This window comes from Alternaria hordeiaustralica, assembly GCF_023758085.1.
Source record: "Alternaria hordeiaustralica strain BMP 2776 chromosome Unknown scaffold_23, whole genome shotgun sequence".
Classification (NCBI taxonomy): domain Eukaryota; kingdom Fungi; phylum Ascomycota; class Dothideomycetes; order Pleosporales; family Pleosporaceae; genus Alternaria; species Alternaria hordeiaustralica.
Window position 1 is genome coordinate 108346 of NW_026056795.1, and position 18701 is coordinate 127046.

General features: G+C 52.5%; 4 protein-coding genes across 4 annotated transcripts; 1 reads left to right on the top strand and 3 right to left on the bottom strand.

Annotated features, from left to right (window-relative positions):
• Positions 1-4637: 4637 nt before the first annotated feature.
• Positions 4638-6677, bottom strand: J4E84_008664 (uncharacterized protein; the record flags this gene model as incomplete). Its single annotated transcript, XM_049391234.1, has 2 exons — positions 4638-6370; positions 6428-6677. 2 exons carry the CDS (start codon positions 6675-6677, stop codon positions 4638-4640), a joined length of 1983 nt encoding a protein of 660 aa, XP_049240936.1.
• A 426-nt stretch (positions 6678-7103) lies between these two features.
• On the top strand, positions 7104-10841 carry J4E84_008665 (uncharacterized protein; the record flags this gene model as incomplete). Its single annotated transcript, XM_049391235.1, has 1 exon — positions 7104-10841. One exon carries the CDS (start codon positions 7104-7106, stop codon positions 10839-10841), a length of 3738 nt encoding a protein of 1245 aa, XP_049240937.1.
• Positions 10842-11491: 650 nt separating this feature from the next.
• Positions 11492-12498, bottom strand: J4E84_008666 (uncharacterized protein; the record flags this gene model as incomplete). Its single annotated transcript, XM_049391236.1, has 2 exons — positions 11492-12399; positions 12492-12498. 2 exons carry the CDS (start codon positions 12496-12498, stop codon positions 11492-11494), a joined length of 915 nt encoding a protein of 304 aa, XP_049240938.1.
• A 1109-nt stretch (positions 12499-13607) lies between these two features.
• J4E84_008667 (uncharacterized protein) lies at positions 13608-16294 on the bottom strand (the record flags this gene model as incomplete). Its single annotated transcript, XM_049391237.1, has 2 exons — positions 13608-14745; positions 15438-16294. The coding sequence occupies 2 exons, from the start codon at positions 16292-16294 to the stop codon at positions 13608-13610; spliced, it is 1995 nt and encodes a 664-aa protein (XP_049240939.1).
• Between the last annotated feature and the right edge of the window lie 2407 nt (positions 16295-18701).

The window sequence follows — 18701 nt, forward strand, 5'->3', positions numbered from 1 at the left end:
AGTCTGAGTCGAAGGCGCACTCTATTCTTTCGATAAAGACGACGCGCACCCGCCATATAAGCTCCACAATGAGTCCTGCCTTGCTCACCTTCCAGTCGATATGACCAACTTTACGGAATGTGAAGCGCGCTTCTCAGCCAACACCTCCGATGGAGAGTCACTTCGCAGGCAATGGGGATGGAACGGTACCGTCATTGGCATTGTGTACAACAACATGACCCAGATATCCAGAGAAGGGTGCATACATGTCTGTGGGTCAGAACCGGATATATACGCATGGAGAGATATTTCAGGGGTAATAACCACCTGGGTACTGCCAACGATTGGTATACTTCTGCAAGCACCCTTTGAGAGCAACAAAACTCGACAAACATTGCTGGCCATCACACGATGGGTGGGCTCGCCTATCGCATCGCTATCCTACATACTGTGGAACATCAAGGTGTCCGCCAAAGCTGCCTTGATGGTCGATATGTCTGTTCAGTACGACGAGCCGCCTGATTTCGAGTTGCCCGATTGTACACCTGATTGTACGATCAATTGTACGGATCATCATACGAATCATCGCACGACCCATTTTGGCAGCATGCGAGACTCAATGTATCTCTTGCTGGTCATGAATCAGTACACACTGAAGTCAACGGCCATGCCGAAGGATTTTCAGAAAGAGGCGGAGTGCTTGTTACGCATCACACTTTTCAGCAAAGACCTCAAAATGACAGATACCGACAAGACGCTCGATCAAATGAGGCGTATACTGGCGCAAGAGGTGCGTGAAACGAGAAGAAGAGGCGTTGTACCAGGTAATTGCACTTGCTCGATATGATCGCACTTGCTAATTAGTATTCTAGTCTTTGTCTCTATCCTGTGGTTCTTATTCGCATTCGCGCTTTCTATACAAGATGCTTTCAGTGAACTGGGAGCCAATACCACTGCTCACGATCTGGCGTTAGGCTGTCTGCTGGCCTGGTTTCCTGTCCTCATCATGGGCTCTATCGTAGACCGCAACCCGATTGCAGCAGAAGCGATACGGAAGAAACTCAACACCTTGGTCAACCACGTTCGCTGCTCTTTACGTAACGAGCAAAATTTTAGGGAGTACTTGGGACCTTTGCGAAGGAAGCCAAACTACCATGAGTTGAAAGCCACCATCGAGAGTGTGCCAGAAAAAGCACAGCGCATGGACAACTTTTTCTTAGATTTTGCTGGTCAAGCGCGCGTTAGGTGGCATTATGGTGCCGCGCATGCCATTTTGTGTGATATCGAGACTTGCTATATCCAAAAGAAGGGCCGTAATTGGCTGGAAAACGAAGAAGATGCACGAGTAAGTCTAGTGTTGGGAACTGTTAATGAAGAGGGTTTAGTTTGGTTCGATTTCCGAGAGTTCTGGCAGATCATCAGTGCCGTCGTGATCGTCGGTGGAAGTTGCGGCGGCGCATTTATCTTGAGCTTCTTTACACCCACCATCGGTCTCGGTTGCCGCAGCGGAGGGTATACCATATTCTTCATCGTCGCATTGGGTCTGCTTATTGTTGAGATGAGCGTCTGGATGTTCTTCTCGCTTTACGAGGTTGATCCCGGCACGCAGACGAGGTGGGAAAGGCTGACACGAAGCGCTTTGCGGATATTTGAAGCCTTGGGAAACTTGTTGGTTTTTTGCACAGTCTTTGTTGCACTCAAAGTACCGTACACAGATAAGGGAGCTGTCAAAGAGAGAGTTGAAGATAGCCTGAGGAAAGCGAGGAAAAAGTGGGAAGTGTTCTTCTTCCGACCTGTAGAGATCTTTAACACCATGTGGCTAGTAAGTTACGCTTGTCTACTCGATAGAAACTATCTTACTGACTACTTGCCCACAGATATATATCGTTATGGCGCAAGTTCTTGGCTATTACAGAACCTGTGACTGCATAACCAGCAACTGGGCATGGGGTGGCGGCTATCTTGATTTTAGCCAGCAGTTCACGTCGAACAGCTACTGGATTGCATGGTGCTGGATCTCAGGTACTTCATTGACCGCGTCAGTGATGGGCCTATCCATGCTATATATCACGGTAGAAGTAAGTTTGACTGCACAAGATGGATGTGGCACATATACTGATATCTTACGTCCACGTCTTCAGTGGTGTCAGCAATCTTTTCTCTCCACCGAAAACTACCTAGACGCCGTGAAAGGCTTACGGATGACCCGCACATATCGATCGTGGACACTGCCCGCTCGCCACATATCCCGTTTCACTTTGACATGGCTCAGAAAGCTCGCTGTTGCTATCTTTCGAATCAAAAAGCCACGGAAAACACTTATGTGGTCCAGACATGTCACGTCGGATCCAGTCCTCCCTAGCGTAATCTCTTCATTTGGAAATGACGATGGCCACTCCATACCTTTGATTGAGCAGACAGACTATGATGCTTGGACGCATGATTTGGTATCAAGTACGCCGGCCATAACAGCAAGTAACGAAAAGGCCACCTCAGTCGATGCACTCAACGGATCGGGTCGTCTGCGCAGTAGTCACGACTCTTCGACACCTCTTACAAGGACACCATCGCAAGAGCATCAGCAACATGAAACCGAACACCACATGATTGGCACGGAGCAAGGCAACGAGGAGGCCCCCTTGTTCGTGCAAGGACGAATGCGCACTAATACGCAGACGTGGCCAAATGCGCAGGATCTAGTGCTGAACCGACAAGGTTATCATCGTGCAAACTCAGATCCGGGGCTTTTGCACGAATGAAGAGATGTCGGATATGTTGGATTGGGAATCTAACCAGAATCACCAAACCAGGAATACATGTAGACGATACCATGTTTACCCAAAGCCCTGGTGTCATACTGCAGGAAACATGTAGCGCGCCCGATGATGTATCTTTATCTCAAACAGGCATGTCTCCGACCCACCAACTCAACGCACATCCTCTTGCTCCTCACCCGACAGCGGGTATTTTTCAATCAATTCCTTCATAATCCCATAAGATCTGTAACCCATCAAGTCAGCATCAAGCCCCTGGATCACACGTTCGGCACCAACTTACTTTTCCCTAAACCTGCCTCCCCCATGACAAGCACTCGCATGCAAGTTCATGTAAGCACAGTAAAGCTTCCCCCTATCTTCAAAGTCCTTCACCGGCTCACTCGCCCCCATCATCTGTACATAGGTATTTGTGTATTCTTCCCGACCCAAAACGTTACTGGGATCTCCGCGCCATATGGAAATTTCCATCTCGTGATGCGCGTAGTATGCGCAGGCGTCGAAGGCGTAAATCTCCCCAGTACCGATGTCAGTACCGATGTTGCCGTCCCAGAGATCGCCATGTATCAATGTGGGTTTTATAACGCGGCCGTCCTCCGTAAGGGGATCGAGAAGGGCTGGTACGACGTGCAAGATCAGGCGATCAGTACATTCCTGCAGATCTTCCCAAGGCCCATTGATATCGCGGTTAAGTTTCATAGCGCCATTGAGGAGCTGGATGAAGAAGTCTTTCCAACTATCTTTCCAGGCTGTTTGCTGGGGCAAGTTGCCTTGACAGGTATTCATGTGGAAACCGAATTGTCCGGTTGGTGACTCGCTGGAGAGGTGGAGCGTTGCGAGTTTTCTGCATAGTTGTTCTGGGTCGGGGGGTTGGCTGGTACCTACCTTCATGTCTAGGAAGGAGCAGAGGAAGAAGTAGGAGTCTGGGTTTGATACGTTGAGTTGGCCGTATGCGTGGGGCTTTGGGACGAAGGTTGGTGCGGCTTTGTAGAGGGCGCACATTGAGTTGTATTCGCCTTCGAGCATGGCTTTACCTTGGTCGCCGTCTGCGCACTTTATGAGCGTTAGCTGGGTTGCAACCAAAACACCTTGTTATCGACAGGAGGTTGTAAGTACCTTTAAGAAGTACGACTCTGGTTCGTTGTCTACGCTTGTGGTGTCTATCTTTGCGGTGACTGTCCATTCTGATGCGCCGTGTCGGTTGCAGCTGTGGACTTGAGTACCAAGAGGTAGTCCTGCTGTACGATTAGTAGCTACCTAGGTATGTTACGCAGTGAGATGTATGGTTCATACTGTCTATGACGACCTGATCGAGTGGGAAGTCGCTTTGGATGGGTTTACTGCGGCGTGTTCCCGGAGCCACCAAAGGAACTCTGCCTAGTGACTCGGTGGGCGGCTGCCACTGCTCTACTACTTCTGGTGTGGTAGACATGATCCATTCAAGTAGTTTTGCCTGCTAATCCTTTGCGAACACCGAGTTGTGCTTGGGAATTCCTACGTGTTTCTATGCTACAAGGGTCAATGGAGGCTGACACTAAGTGTTCGCGCGTATGACCCATGACTACGTCGTCATAATTGGAATTCATTCACGATAACAGGGGCGCCCTTGAAGGTTTCAGGTACGTATCTTGTGGTTGGATGAGTCATGTGCATAGGCTTGTTGTCGGCTCGCGCTTTGTTCAGCATGGGCTGTACTACATTGAATACCTGCAGTCACCGAGCTAGCGATAATTTACATATAGTCGAACAACGACCTGGGTATCTCCCATACGAATAGAAACAACGCGTATACCCTGTCCCAGAAAATGCTTTTGGAGATGCAAACCGTCCATCACGCCCAAATACGCCATGCTATGCCTTGTGCTACGAAGCAGGAACAGTTTGCTAGAAAGTGTAGTTGTTATTACCACCATACTCCATCCCAGCATCATCGCCCAGATGATCAACGTGCATAAACTCGTCGATAGAAAAGGGGTCTGCCATATTACCGCCACCCATATTAATATCCATTCCATCATGAGACTGCTGCTGTTGACCCATAGGCTGGCTCGGAGGATCCAGACCCTCGACAACGCGCGTTCCCTTAGGCACGGAGGCTCCAAAAGCACCAATGCGGTCAGGTTGCGCCACACTGGCTCCTTTGCCCTTGCCTGTTGCATCGCCACGCGAGTTCATCCAGATACCATTTCCGCCCTCACCGTTCTTGACTGCTTTGGCAAAGGGCTCTTGGAAGACAAGACTTGTCTCGTACCAACGGCCTTTGATGTCGTCGATGTCTATCTTGTAGGCTGGCTGGATGAGCTTCCACCAGGCTGCGGTGCGTGTGAGGGGGACGAGCATGCGGTTTCGCCATACCATGTCGTGAACCATGCGCGATGGAATGTTGTTGTTCTGTTGAGGTGGCTTGGGGGGAAGGTTTGCGTCTGGAGCATCCAACGTGGCATAGCTGTAAACGTCGCCTATAGCAATGACTTTGGTGGTGGGCGGGTTGACGAGAACTTGCTCGATAATGTCAGTCACCACCATGAGATCGGTTCCCGTGGCGCCTATGCGCAGACGGACAGCCTCGCCTCTCCAGATCTTCTCGGCGCCCAGATACATGCCGTTATACTGTCGCACTTCGTTTCCCTTGTCGTCCTTGTTCGTCTTGAGGCACTCGAAGAGTGTATACGTGGTATCGATGGCTTTTGCAGCTAATATAGACGCGTCGACAGACGCTATACCCTCACCTCCCTGTCCGCTAATGAGTGCTCTCCAATCTGTGTTGTGATATTCGAATTGGGGGTTCTGCTGTAAGAAGGGAAAGGTGCAGCTGGGTGCAGACCAAGCGAGCCAGGGCTTGACATGGTCATCGGTTTGCACGAGTTCTTGTGGGGGCGATTCGAAAGGATGCGATAGAGGCTGGATCAGGTATGCCCTGCTCATAGGCACCTCTTTGGTAGCCCATCTTCGCACCACCAGTCCCAGACCCCAGGCTGACGTCTTGGGGCGGAAGAACCACACCACCTCGCCGCTCCGGCAGAGGAATTTGTTGTATGACAAGTCGGCTTGTTGTTCGATGGATCGCGGCTGGGGGAGAGGTGTTGACTGCAATGTTGGGGGAGCTCTGATCTGTGCAGCGGCAGGTGTGGGGGTAAGGCTGGGACCGGCAACGGGCGTGGAGGGCTTCACGATGGGACTCGGGATAGGCGCACCGGTCGATGATCTTCGGGCAGGGATTTGTACTATGGGGTTGCGTCCTGTGACGTTTGTGTTTGGTATAGCGCCACTGGAGCTGTTTTCGCGCTTGATGGGTGCAGGCTGTTCTTGCTTGACTTCGACCTTGGCCTGGGGCTTCTCGACGTCTCCGGCGGGCGAACACATCTTGCACGTGCAGTTGGCCATGTCGCTGTTTTCGTCGGTGCACAGCCACAGGAGATGGGGGAAGAACTCGACGGGGCTCCTGAAGCGCTTCTTGGGGCCTTTGGGGTATCCATAGAGATAGGCGTCTTGTCTGTCGTGGCCGCCGCCCGAGTGGTTCTTGACTGTCTTCAGCTGGCCGTCGGCCTTGGTCTTGATGTGCTCGTATAGGACGTAGTTCTCGGGCAGCTCCCACAGAATGCATTGCTGCCACCGATCTGTCACATGTCAGTCATGTCAGTGCGCTGCAGCGAATGCGCCTCGCACAGCCATACCTTCAAATTGCTTCCCTCCGATCTCGCGCAGGAGCATGCCGCCCAGTTTCTTGCGCCAGTCCTGGTGCTTGGGGTCTTCCTTCTCGATGAGGCGGTAGAAGTCGCGCTGGCCCTGGTCGTTGGGCGACGTGTTGAGCTGTTCCTCGGTCGGCCCATTTCTGAGCGGCCGGCCTTTGAGGTTGACGATGTGCTGCCCATCCGACTTGGAGGCGAAGATGGGGAAGAAGGGCGTCATGGGCTGTTGCGCCATGGTGGTCGAGGGTGGTGCGCCAGATGCGCGGGCGTGGGGACTTGATTCGCGAAATGTCGACGTGTGGAGGTCGCGGCGTTGGATAGACTTGATAGCTCGGAACGGTTCCGGAAGGAACGCCTGCAAGTCGCGCTAGGACGCGTCGGCCGCAATCGACGTATCGCCTCCGCGCCTGGCGATGCGGCGACGCTTCACTTCACTTCACCGTGAAGACGCCTAGTCGTCTTGTCACGCTCCTTTGGGCACGCTGCGTCGTTTGATTTCATTCTCACCATCACCCATCCTGCCGCAGACTTTTCTTGCCGTCCTTTGTCCTTCTTTGCTCTGCGACAACATTTCTCTGTCAATTCCGTTGTACTATACACCCCTTGCCAATTTACAATCACTGCGCAAGACCTGCCTACAAGATACCCCACCGCTGTCGTCATGGCGGGACATCCGGTCATCACGCTGGGTTCGCCCCAGCCCATCACTCCCAAGAAACGAGGTGGCATCTACGAAGACCTCCTGGCGCAGTTCGGATCAGAGAGCTCAGCCCAGTCGGCCACCAAGAGACGACGCATCTCTTCGCAGCAGGCAACCAAACCAGACGAGACTAGCGACAACAAACGCAGCCTGCGCGCGCAGCCAACGCCAAACTACGTCGCCTCCGACTCATCCGCAAACGAAGCCTCGCCATCCACGCCTGACCACAAGCCCAGGACCGTCGCCGACAAGTACCCTCGCGCCTCTACAAGACGAGCTGGCGCCGACGCGGGAAACAGCGAAGACGAACTCGCCCCATCAGCTCGCCCGAACCGCAAGACAAGCGCCAGAATCTCGGCCTACACCGAGGAACTGAAGATGGAGAAACGCAAGAAGGAGCGCGAACAGTCTGGTGGACTTCGTCGGAGCACCCGCGACAGGAAGAGCACTATCCTAGAGTCCGACACCATGCCTACCCCGTCACCACCCCGTCGGAAGTCAGCCCGGCCGCCGCCCAACCTCGACACCGCTCGTGCCCGTCTCCGCGACGACATCGCTAAGAAGACCAAGGCGAGAGCGAACAGCTTCCTCGTCGCCAACAAAGACCTCTTCCTCCCACTTCTGCCTAAGAACAACCAGGTCGCGAAGCTTGTCGCTCAGGGCGATGCGCAGCCCATTGTCGAGTACGAGGAGCTCTCGGAGCAACCCAAAGGCGTCACCGCTGTCATGAAGCCATACCAACTGTCTGGTCTGTCGTACTTGGTTCATCTCTACAACAACGGGTTCTCCGGTATACTTGGCGACGAGATGGGTCTTGGAAAGACGCTACAGACACTGTCGCTGTTCCAGTACCTTGAAGAACTGGATGAGAAGAACGGTGTCACCTCAGAAGAACTTCGCCCTTATCTCGTCATATGCCCCCTCAGTGTACTCAACTCGTGGGTCACCGAGGCCCAGAGATGGGTACCACAACTCAAGGTCATGCGCTTCCACGGCGCCGTCACCGAGCGAACCCGCTTGAAGCGCGTCATAGCTGGCATGGAGGACATGAAGGGCAATGAAACCTCGCGCGCCAAGGATCGGAAAGCCTCGCGCAAGGCTGGCCGAAAGGCGGCCAAGCTCACCTCCAACGACCAGCAATCCGACAACTACAAGATTGTTGTCACGACATACGAGACTTTCCAGGCTGAGCAATCATGGTTCAAGCACAGTTTCGCCTGGCGCTACGTCGTCTTGGATGAAGGGCACAAGATCAAGAGCAGTGTCACCCAGATCTCCACAGCCCTCAAGAGCATCAGTGCCGAGTATCGTCTCATCCTGACTGGAACACCACTTCAGAACAACTTGGTCGAGATGTGGTCGCTTCTGACATGGCTGTACCCCAACGTCTTCGACGACAAGACCGAGACACTTTTCAAGGAGTCTTTCGATCTCAGCAAGGGCAAAGCGAACAAGCAAACCATGACAGACGCCCGCCGCTTGCTCGAACTCATCATGTTGCGACGTATGAAGGACTCTCCCTCTGTCAACCTCGGCCTACCGCCCAAGGAGGAAATCCTGCTCTATGTACCCTTGACTCCTATGCAGAAGTTCTGGTACACCCGTCTTTTGACACGTATGGACGATGGAATGCTCGACGAGCTCTTTGCTGATGGCAAATCCAAAGAGAAGGCCGCCATCGAGCAGGACATCGAAGAAAACAAGCTACTGGCGAAGATGGAGAAAGTAGACAAGGTGGTCAACTCCGGCGGTGCCGAGGCTGATTGGGAAGAAACCACCAAAATTCTGCAAGAAGCCGTTGCAAAGGAGCAAACCGACACCGACACCAACAAGGGTGCCTGGAAGAAGCTCATGAACCTCGTCATGCAGCTACGCAAGTGCTGCTCGCATCCGTACTTACTCCCCGGTGTCTCGCCCGATCCCTATTACCTTAGCGACCACATCATCCGCGCATCCGGAAAGTTTATCCTCCTGGAGAAGCTTCTGAAGCACACCGTCTTCAACGAAGGCAAGAAGGTCCTTATCTTTTCTGGCTTCACTCGCACGCTCGACTATTGTGAAGATCTCTTATCTCTCATTAGCAACCATGGAGAGCGCTTCAAGTCCCTTCGTCTTGACGGTAGCACAGCTCGAGCTCGGCGTAATTTGGACATCCGCCTTTTCAACCAGAAAGACTCCGATTACAAGGTCATGCTGCTCTCAACCCGCGCCGGTGGCTTGGGTATCAACCTCACGAGCGCTCAGGATGTCATTTTCCTTGACGAAGACTGGAACCCGCAGATCACACTCCAGGCTGAGGCCCGAGCTCATCGCATTGGGCAGACCAAGAAGGTGACTATCTACAAGCTCTGTACCCAGGGTACTGTCGAAGAGCAAATGATGGGTCGTATTCGCAAGAAGCTTTACCTCTCAGCAAAGATCACAGAGTCGATGCAGAGCGTGCATGGCAAGCAGATGGCCGACACCAAGAAGGCCGGACGTCCGTCTCTGAGTGAAGACTTGCCACAGATGGATGCCACGCAGCTCAAGACGCTTGTACGGCGAGGCGCCCAGGCATTGTCGCATCCGGAAATCGATGTCAAAGAGATGGTGTCTTGGGATCTAGAGACTATGATGGCCAAGTGCCGCGATGCCCCTGCCGATTTGACCGATTCAGCGACGCACTCTGAGGTTGATGAGGACAAATGGCTCTCTACCATGGAGCGAGTTGAATGCGCCGTGTTCGAAGGCAAGCGTCATCAACGCCAGCTTGACACCAGCTGGAAGGCCAACACATCGGCCGCAAACATTCTTCCAGACACCATCACTCGCGAGGACCGCCGCAAGGGAAAGAACACTACCGTCATGGTAGATGGCTTCGCTATCAACAAAGAGTCCATGAACTGTGGTGACTGGGAAGCGGTGCCGACATTCGCAGGCAAAGATCCTCGCCTCGCTGAACCAGTCCGCGAGAAGCGTCGCGAGATCACCCATGAAGACCACTGTCTCGGCTGCTTCGAAGACGCAGATGCTGGACACCTGGTTGAATGCAAGAGCTGCCCTCGTGCCTATCATTACGACTGTCTCGATTCCCAGTACAAGGCCAAAGTGAAGGGCTTCGCCGGCTTCTACTGTTCCCAGCACAACTGCACCGACTGCGGCAAAACCACCAACGACGCCGGCGGTCTCATCTTCCGTTGCCGCTGGTGTCCCCAAGGCTTCTGCGAAGACTGTCTTGACTGGGACGAAACCGAGCTAATCGGGGACACCCTCCCGGAATTCGAGCTCATGGGCGAGCAGCACACAACCGGTGGCTTCTACATCAAGTGTCCTACCTGTGTTGAGTCAGGCGAGGAGAGCGCGGAGCAGAAAAAGTGGGTCGCGAACATGGAGAAGCAGTACAAAGATCAGCATGACATCTGGTCGCAGGAGCGCGAAGAGGCGCAGCGTCAGCTGAACGAGATCGACGCTGATGATGAAGTTACTTCCCCGCCTGCTCTTACCGATACTTCGCTGCCTACTCCTGCGGTTGGCGGCTCTCGCGTCGGCACTCCCATGTCCATGGAGCCTGTTCAGAGTACCAAGAAGGGTGGCAAGAGGGTCGAGGCATTCGGCGAGACGCGCGAAGAGAAGCGGGCGAGACTTGATGCTCAGACTTGGACTGTTGATGAGGATCCGCTGATGCAAGGTCTTAAGATGTCAAAGGGTCGGAAGGGTTAGGCGACGCAGACTTTGGCTTGTTCAGAAGACGCAAGTTTGAAAAGATGGATCCATTGAAATCGAAGATACGTGCGATGGTTCTGGTTGTATTCCAGAGACTTATTCTGGGCGTTTAGGAGCTTGTCCTGGCATGCATGGATATACCCCCCTTGATGTTCAACGCTTTCATGGTAGTCGTTGAGAACCAGTTGATACGTTTAGTCGTACTAGCGATGGTTGAAACGATTGAGCGAAGAGCGAATGAGCATAGTAGCGCACTAGCGCGGCATACAGCGATAATAATGAAGTCTTTGATCAATAGTCTTCTTGAGGTGGTGAATCAGTGCTCGACTCTCGGTATCGATATTGCTGAGAAAGACGTCCCGAAGGCTGAGATACGGGCAAAACTTTGCAGAAACACAAGAGTTATGAGCAAAAATTGTGATCAAGGAGTGCTACTACTCACACTCCAGCATACTCTTTGCCATATGGATATATTGATACATCAGTTGAAAAGAAAAGAACTATGAGGCGTACACCCGCCTCACGCAAAACGCCTTTGCTGCATCATAGAAGGCCGATGAAGCTTGAGTAAACCCTCTGACCCTTCAATCTGATCAAGCTTTTCCCCGCTTCCTGTACCACATAGCTGCGCCATGTCGAAACGTCGCCTAACGGTCTCGTATCCAGTCCTTCAAGCTAGCAATACTCGACCTTCTCCTCCTCCTCGACCCACCTCCTTCCATCCCAATATCCATACTCCTCCTCCCGCTATCTATACTCCTCCGTCCCTTACTCTCTGTATCAAGCACAACAACGAGGACGGTACAGTTGTCCGCGCCCTTCATCTGGCCCTCTCTTGACGTCAACTCCTCCGCGATCTCCTTGGCTTCCTTCCCAGATTGCCACGCATCCACCGCCAGCCTTGTGCATTCCTCCGCCTCCTTCGCCGAACCGACGCCATCTGACGCGAGGAGAATGAGCGATTGGCCGTGCAGAGTGCGGGTGGTGAAATGCGCTTTGTTGGAGACGAGGTCGTGGACTGCGGTTTTTCCTGGTGCGAGACCGGTTTCTACGCCGATGAGGTCGGAGAGGTCGTGGCCTGCTAGACGGTTCACGCGTGGTTTCTTGTAGTCCAAATCGCCGAGCGCGCGCGACATGCTCACGCCGCCGATGCGGGCGATGCCGGATCGGTAGTTGATCTCGCCGCCGGCATTTTCTACGCGCCGTTTCTCCAGCGGGCTGTCGGGGGCGTGCTCCTCGCTGAGCGCTTCTACGTTCCAGCCGCTGGAGCTGACGCCGGAGTCTACCCGCGTGGGCGACTGTGGCGATAACGATTGCGGGGATTGGGGCTCGTGGTCTGCGAAGAAGACGTGGCTGTCTCCCAAGTTCGCTTGTATAAGCAAGCTCTGCTTTGTGTCGATGAGAACGAGAGAAACGGTTGAGCCTCCATCTAGGTTGGCGTGGTCAAGATCGCGGTCTACAGCCAGCAGAGCTCCTTGTATCGCGTGCTTATACTCGGCTACATTGGAAGGCTTCTGAATGGCGATGTGCTGTTCCAGGTGTGTATGCAGATGCTCTGCAACATGGTTTACTGTTTCTGTACCCCCACTGCAACCCAGTCGTTAGCTTACAAGCCACAACTTTGGAATTTTGTGTGACGCTGCTTACTGGCCATCATACACGGCAAAGACAGCGAGTTCTTTCCGAGCCTTGATTGAACCCGGTGTCAAGGTAACATAACGGTCTTCCTGATCTTCTCTCGCACCCAGAATCTGTGGGGAACAACGTTAGTAGGTGTAAAGAGGGATCTCGGTCTCAGCTCGGAAGAACCGGCATCTAGAAGAGCGGGAAGAGCATGCAAGGAACACACGACGCACCCTGCTGACACCAACGTCAATAATGTTAACGCTCATAGTTGGTTTTTTTCGTAATGAATGGAGTTTTTCGCGTGGGATGTAGTAGCAGCAGCGACAGACGGGGCTCCCTATGTTTGTTTTTCACACGCATTATACATCGTCATATGCCAAGCCTTGCCCAGCAACAGCTGCTGCGTTGATAAGCGGCGGCACACGCGACCCTCACAAACAAGACGTCATCTACCCTTTCTACCTGCATACGCTGGAGCCAATCAGGAACCCGCCCGCGCCACAGTTTATTGGCTTATGTACTCAGCCTCAATAGCCTAGACCGTGGAGATGCGCAAGTGTGTAGCTGCTTCTGGGTCTAGAGCACGGAGAACGTGGAGAAATCAAGGGTCATTATGTGGGGCACGTGACGTCGTGATCTGTACTGCGCGAACGGCGGGCCCAGAATTATATATGAGCAAACGAACCTCGCGCTGAGGATGCTTGTTGCCGGTGTATGCACATGCACGCCCTTACTTGGTGTTGAACGATGCTACATTCGACAGACGGGGGCTGTGTGCGCGATATACTTCATCGGCGGGGCAGTTTACCCCTCGTGATGCGTGGTTTTTAACATTTGGTATGTCGATCTATCATTGCTTGGCTGTTGAGCGAGCTTCCTCGTGAAGCTTGATGTACTACGGAGTATACTCGAGAGAGACTGAAATGGTTGAAAGAAAATGCCTCATCAGCTTGCACTGCCTCGTGAGCCAAGAGCTCCTAGATACGAGCTGCTCGTTCGGCCCTTTCCGATATCCACGAGATCCGCATGCCTTCGTCCGAGCCCACTGTATTGTGTTTCTTGTTGAGCATGAGTCCGAAAGTCCGGGGAGTACCAAAGGACTCCCGGCGACATCCAGAGGAAGGGCTGTCATCCTCCTCAAGCCTTCCGGGTGACACCGCTGTTCATCCATTCCTCTCGCAGTCTCTTCCAAATTCCATTTCCCCTAAATCCCCAAGCCCGTTTCTCCTTCTCCAGATTCGCAAGTTTGTCCTTCAGTATCTGGTCGTCTTGCTCTCCACCATTCCGTACAAGCTCAGCCACCAGCTCCTCGCAGGCGATCTCTTCGCTCATACACGCGCTGATTGCACTCAGACACTCTTCGAGGTCCATGTCGTACCCGTACAGCAACTCTCTTACTGTCTCCATGGCTCGTCGATCGGTCTTCAAATGATCGAGTAGCCCGCGAGGTTTTGAGGGCGACTTCACACCTTCGATCTTGACGCGGCAGCACGGACATGTGCGATGTGGGTATTTTGCCTCATCGATCTTTGGCGTCCTCATCCACTGCTCTAGACACGACTTCCCAATGGTATGACCGCACTGCTTGATTCGCACTGGATAGTCACCCAACAGTTGTAGGACAGAGGAGTCTTGGAATGAGGTGTATGAGAGTTGGCAGATCGGGCAGCAGCCGGCATTGTCATCGACCACAGAAGTGTTGTCTGCTGTGACGGTGAGTAGTGAAAGTGGAATGGCGCACGCGAAATGGTCGACGTTGGTAAATTCAGTCCTGGCGAGTATAACCTCGCGTGTCTCTTCTATTCCGGCGTCCATGTCAGAGGCACGCTTCAGACGCTCGTCAAGCTTTTGGACGACCTCACTAACATCTCGCCGGCGTTGCGGGTAGTCAAAGTGAAGAACTGTCACGAAGGCTGCCTGCAATCGCTCTTGCGGCGATGCGAGATTGTAGTTTGCGAGTGCCATGTACAGTCGTTCCAGATCAGTCCAGTCCTTTTCTCGTTCTTCCATTTGCTTCTCCACAGCGAATCTAAACATTCTTATCTCGTGTTCCCGGGTCATAGTTCTGTCATGGCAGTCGAGCATACCCAATAGCCACCGCCGCGCGGCATCGGCTTGCTGATCCGTCTCTTCGTCGCTCATGCCGGTGAGACGAGTGTTGTTTGCTGTACTTGGAAAGTGCTGTTGCTCTAGCTTCCGCAGCTCCGCGGGTGTCATGGAAAGTACGTCTTTGGGGTTCTTGTGCCTATACCCGAACTTGCGCATGTCTCGTAGGCTACGTAAGTGTGTACGCACACGTCGATATACTGCCATCGTTAGCAAAGAATCTCAAAGTATAGAGGCTCGACGTAAATGATTTCAGGATCGATGCAGGGCATGCAGGTGAGTTACGTACCTGCAGCGCTCGCCGGCGCATTGTTTATTGGCGGGACCAAATCTTGAGCTTCAGCGGACATGATTGCGCAAGCTTGCAGAGGTTGCTATTGAGTTTCCACGGTCGCGGTAACTCGAGAGTGGGATGGAGTGGAAAGGTTCCGGAATGGAAGGTACCGGCCTCACGTGTTTGCTCTACCACGAGGACGGAGCGACCTGAGTGGGGCAGCCCTTTCACACCCCGCACGTGACTGGTGCCTGTTGCGCGGTGAACGAAATATTCAAACTACACACGCAGATAAGCAGGTAGGGAAAGTGCCAAAACCATGTTGCCTAGGTAGCCATCATAATATGCTGAGACGATCGGTAGCAGCTAGTCACCTGGACAGTCCTGCCGAACGTGCCTCTCATCCTTCGCGTCGCAAAGTCCAAGTGCATCCCATGTTTGACAAGGAATAGATTTCTCAGGCAAATGCTAATGCTAAACTCCATTACTTAGTTATGCGCCAAAAGTATTACGGGTGAAGCTATCCTTTCCCCAAACTACCCGAAGCAATGAGTGCGCCTATCTTTTGAAGCCACTCTAAGTCCAACTTCTTCGTCTCTGACCTCTCATACCCCCTCTGCATGGTCAGTTCACCCTCAAACCACTCCGCCGACTTCTGTATCCAAGAGTGCCAGTACATTTGGTCCTCAATGTCGTCACGCTCTTCCTCGTAGTTGCGAAAAAGTTCCCGATACTCCGGTTCGGGAAATAACTCTGTGCGACAGTAGGGGCAAAGATGGCTAGCCCCTTGCCCAGCATGAATCCAGAGTTCCAGACACTCCTTGTGATAAGCATGTTGGCAAGGAACAGTCAGTACTCCGGGGAAAGGGCAGATGTCAGACCGACAAACTACGCAGTCCACGCCTTCTGGGTCCTCTATCTCTGTGGACACATCGGTGACAGGAATCATCGGGCCTACCCGTTCCATTTCTGACGCTTCCGATAACCTTTCTTCGATTTCGTAGTGTTGCTGGTTATAGGCCATCTTAATCCGTTGCAGTTCTTCGTTGAGATCGAATTCCACTGGTATACCGAATTTCTCCCGTATTTGACGCATGCTAGCTTCGTAATCGTCTAGCGACTTTCCGTAAAGACGACACTCGTTGAATATAAGTCGCTGGATGAAGGCGTAGTCGTTGCATCGACCGAGGCAGCCATCAAGAGCGTCATCGTATGGGTAATCAGTCCAGACAATTCCCTTGACATTGTGGAAGGCTTCAAGAAGTGCAGTGAAGGCTTCTACTGTGGCTCTAATATCCTCAGACCAATATGACGGAGGAGTGATTGCAGCTGCGTCCAGAAGAGTCAGGGTGTGAGCCTTCCCAATTGAACGCTTGACATGGTCATTCCAGTTGGCGTACACTGGGCTGTCTTTTCCATAAAGCTGAGTAAAAAGCTCCTCCATGCTGTCACGTAGGAAAATCGCGTTCCAATCATCGTCATCTGTCCAGGTAGCGTCTTCCACGTCATCGATTTCCCGAATGGACCATGTATCAAATACTCCGGTTTGAGATGGTATGGGCTGAGACGGAAAGCCCAGACGTTCCAATGGGGCACGGAACACGGCGGTCAGAAACTCTTGCGCCTCCGTTGGGCCTCGTGGAAAAGCATATAGTTTGGTTGTGAGAATGTGGTTGAAAATACTTGTAATCGGATTGTCGCTCATCTTGTTTCGGTATTTTCGTGTCGCTCGAATGAAGTGGGCTGGAATTTGTTTGCTGTGGGGTCGAACTCGTGAAGATTTTTGTCGCTATTTCATTGCCTGCTCTGACAACCTGTCAGATTACAACGTGCGCCGTAGTGTCGGAGGCCCATTGTGAGAAAGGTCTGCTAGCATGCGCAACGTGAGAAAACATTGACAAACAGGCAACGCAGAGTGAATGACAGTATAGGGGATGTCCATATGATTTTCCGGTTGGTATCCCCAATCATCCTCCTGAAGTAGTCGGGACTTTGAAGAAGATCGAGCAGCAGCCAGATCGACGAAGCGGTGAAAGCTTTCGCTCATACAATGGTCAAAGTCTCCACACTCTCCACTTCTTCATCCCAACTGTATAGCCTGCCTGTGCCAACCCTTCTAAACTCACTCTGCCCGGTCTCGGCTGCCGCTAAGACCAAAACCCCAACGTGAGCGCCCATGCCAGATTTCACGGTATATCCTTTGACGAAGGTAAGCTCCTCTGGGATATATGTAACTCTCTCCGGTAGCGGGAATTTCGTAAGGCCAGAATATGAACCATCATATGCGGAATGATCCATCGGAAGTCGGCACGTCAACCTGCGGTTCAACTCTTCCTCTGAGGGGAAAAGACCGAGAGGCGGGCCAGGTAGAACACCATGCTTTCGATCGTCGTAGAACCAAAACCCAGCCGAAGTACCGCCTAGACTACTCGAACTGCAGAGCTCTAGTCTACCCGCACCTAGTACAAGTTTCGAGGTCGTAAAGGATCCTGCCAACTGAAATTCGAAACGCTCGGCATCCCAGAAAGCTTTCAGGCAGTGAGCTTTGATCATGAGTTTCGCGTCACTAACGGATCCAAACGGGTTTTTGCCATCGATTTGAGTGCTCGCATCGATTATATGGATAGGCGGAGGGATGACCCTGCCAGAAGCGAAATCTTCTGAGGCCGAATGTATGTGCCCATCAATGCTTGCCCAGCTCCAGGAAGGGGCTCGATATCTGGCCGCCCTCGCAGGAAGATCCCAGGGATTCGGTAGGTGAGTCACCCAGAATAGTGAGAACTCAAACTCTCTACGCCAGTGACCCGCGAGATAGTCATCGTGTGTAATGGCATGTACTCGAGATGCTATGCCTGCCATGGCTGGTAGCTTGTCTGACGGGAAGGTAAGCTGACGAATGCTGTACTCTTCTACTGCAGAGTACCATAGACGATATATTGAATGTTTTATGATGTGTATGAGGAACTTGTAGAAGGTAATATCGTCGCTTGGCCGGATCAATCTTGGTGGAGTAGGAGTGCGATACGGAGGTGCGCGCAGATCGAGGATATGGCGGACTTTCCCTCCCTCCGTATCATGGACCAGAATAGGCATTGAATTCGGCGTTACGACACGAGTGCTTTCGCCCATAGCATCCCCTTGGCCAGCAGTACAGACGAAGCCACCTTCTGAACATATTTCCCCCCTTCCATATGCGTCATCTTCTTCCTCGAGTAACCAAGATCGCTCAAAGGCCCTGGCGAGTAAATTCAATCCTGTCCGTAAATCCAGTGTATTCCCTTTCGCGCTCAGGACTTGCCCAGTTTGATCTTGGATTCTTTCACTACAGCACCAACTCGCCTCGCGTTCAAAGAAAAATAGCGACCTTCGGGACAAGTACCTCTCCTGCATTGCCCATGATCTCGAGTCCAAGACGTTGGATATCGATTTTTCGTACAATATACGCATGCCTCTATAGTATCCATAGAAGGAGGTGAGAGCACTGAGGAAAGCCTGTCCCTTGTAGTCTCCAAATGATGGTGGTAATGCGAGAACATCATTCTTGAAATCCTCAGACGGACGGAACGGGACAAAGATCCCGGTTGATGAGTTGTTCGAGACCGATGCTGCCAGCGTGAGTGTGCTATCATGATAGATCGAGCCCATAAGCGCCGACTGCTCTTCCCAGTCGACTTCTGAATCTTGCACAATGCAAAGCCTGTCGATGAAAACGTACTTGATACCGAGCTGACGACAAGTGAGAATGGCATCCTTGAACGTTTTCGGAAGGGTAGCCCAGTCTATGGTATGCATGTGAACTTCAAGATTCTTGGTCGTGGTCATCCCTTCTCTTGAACGGCCCCAGCAATGAC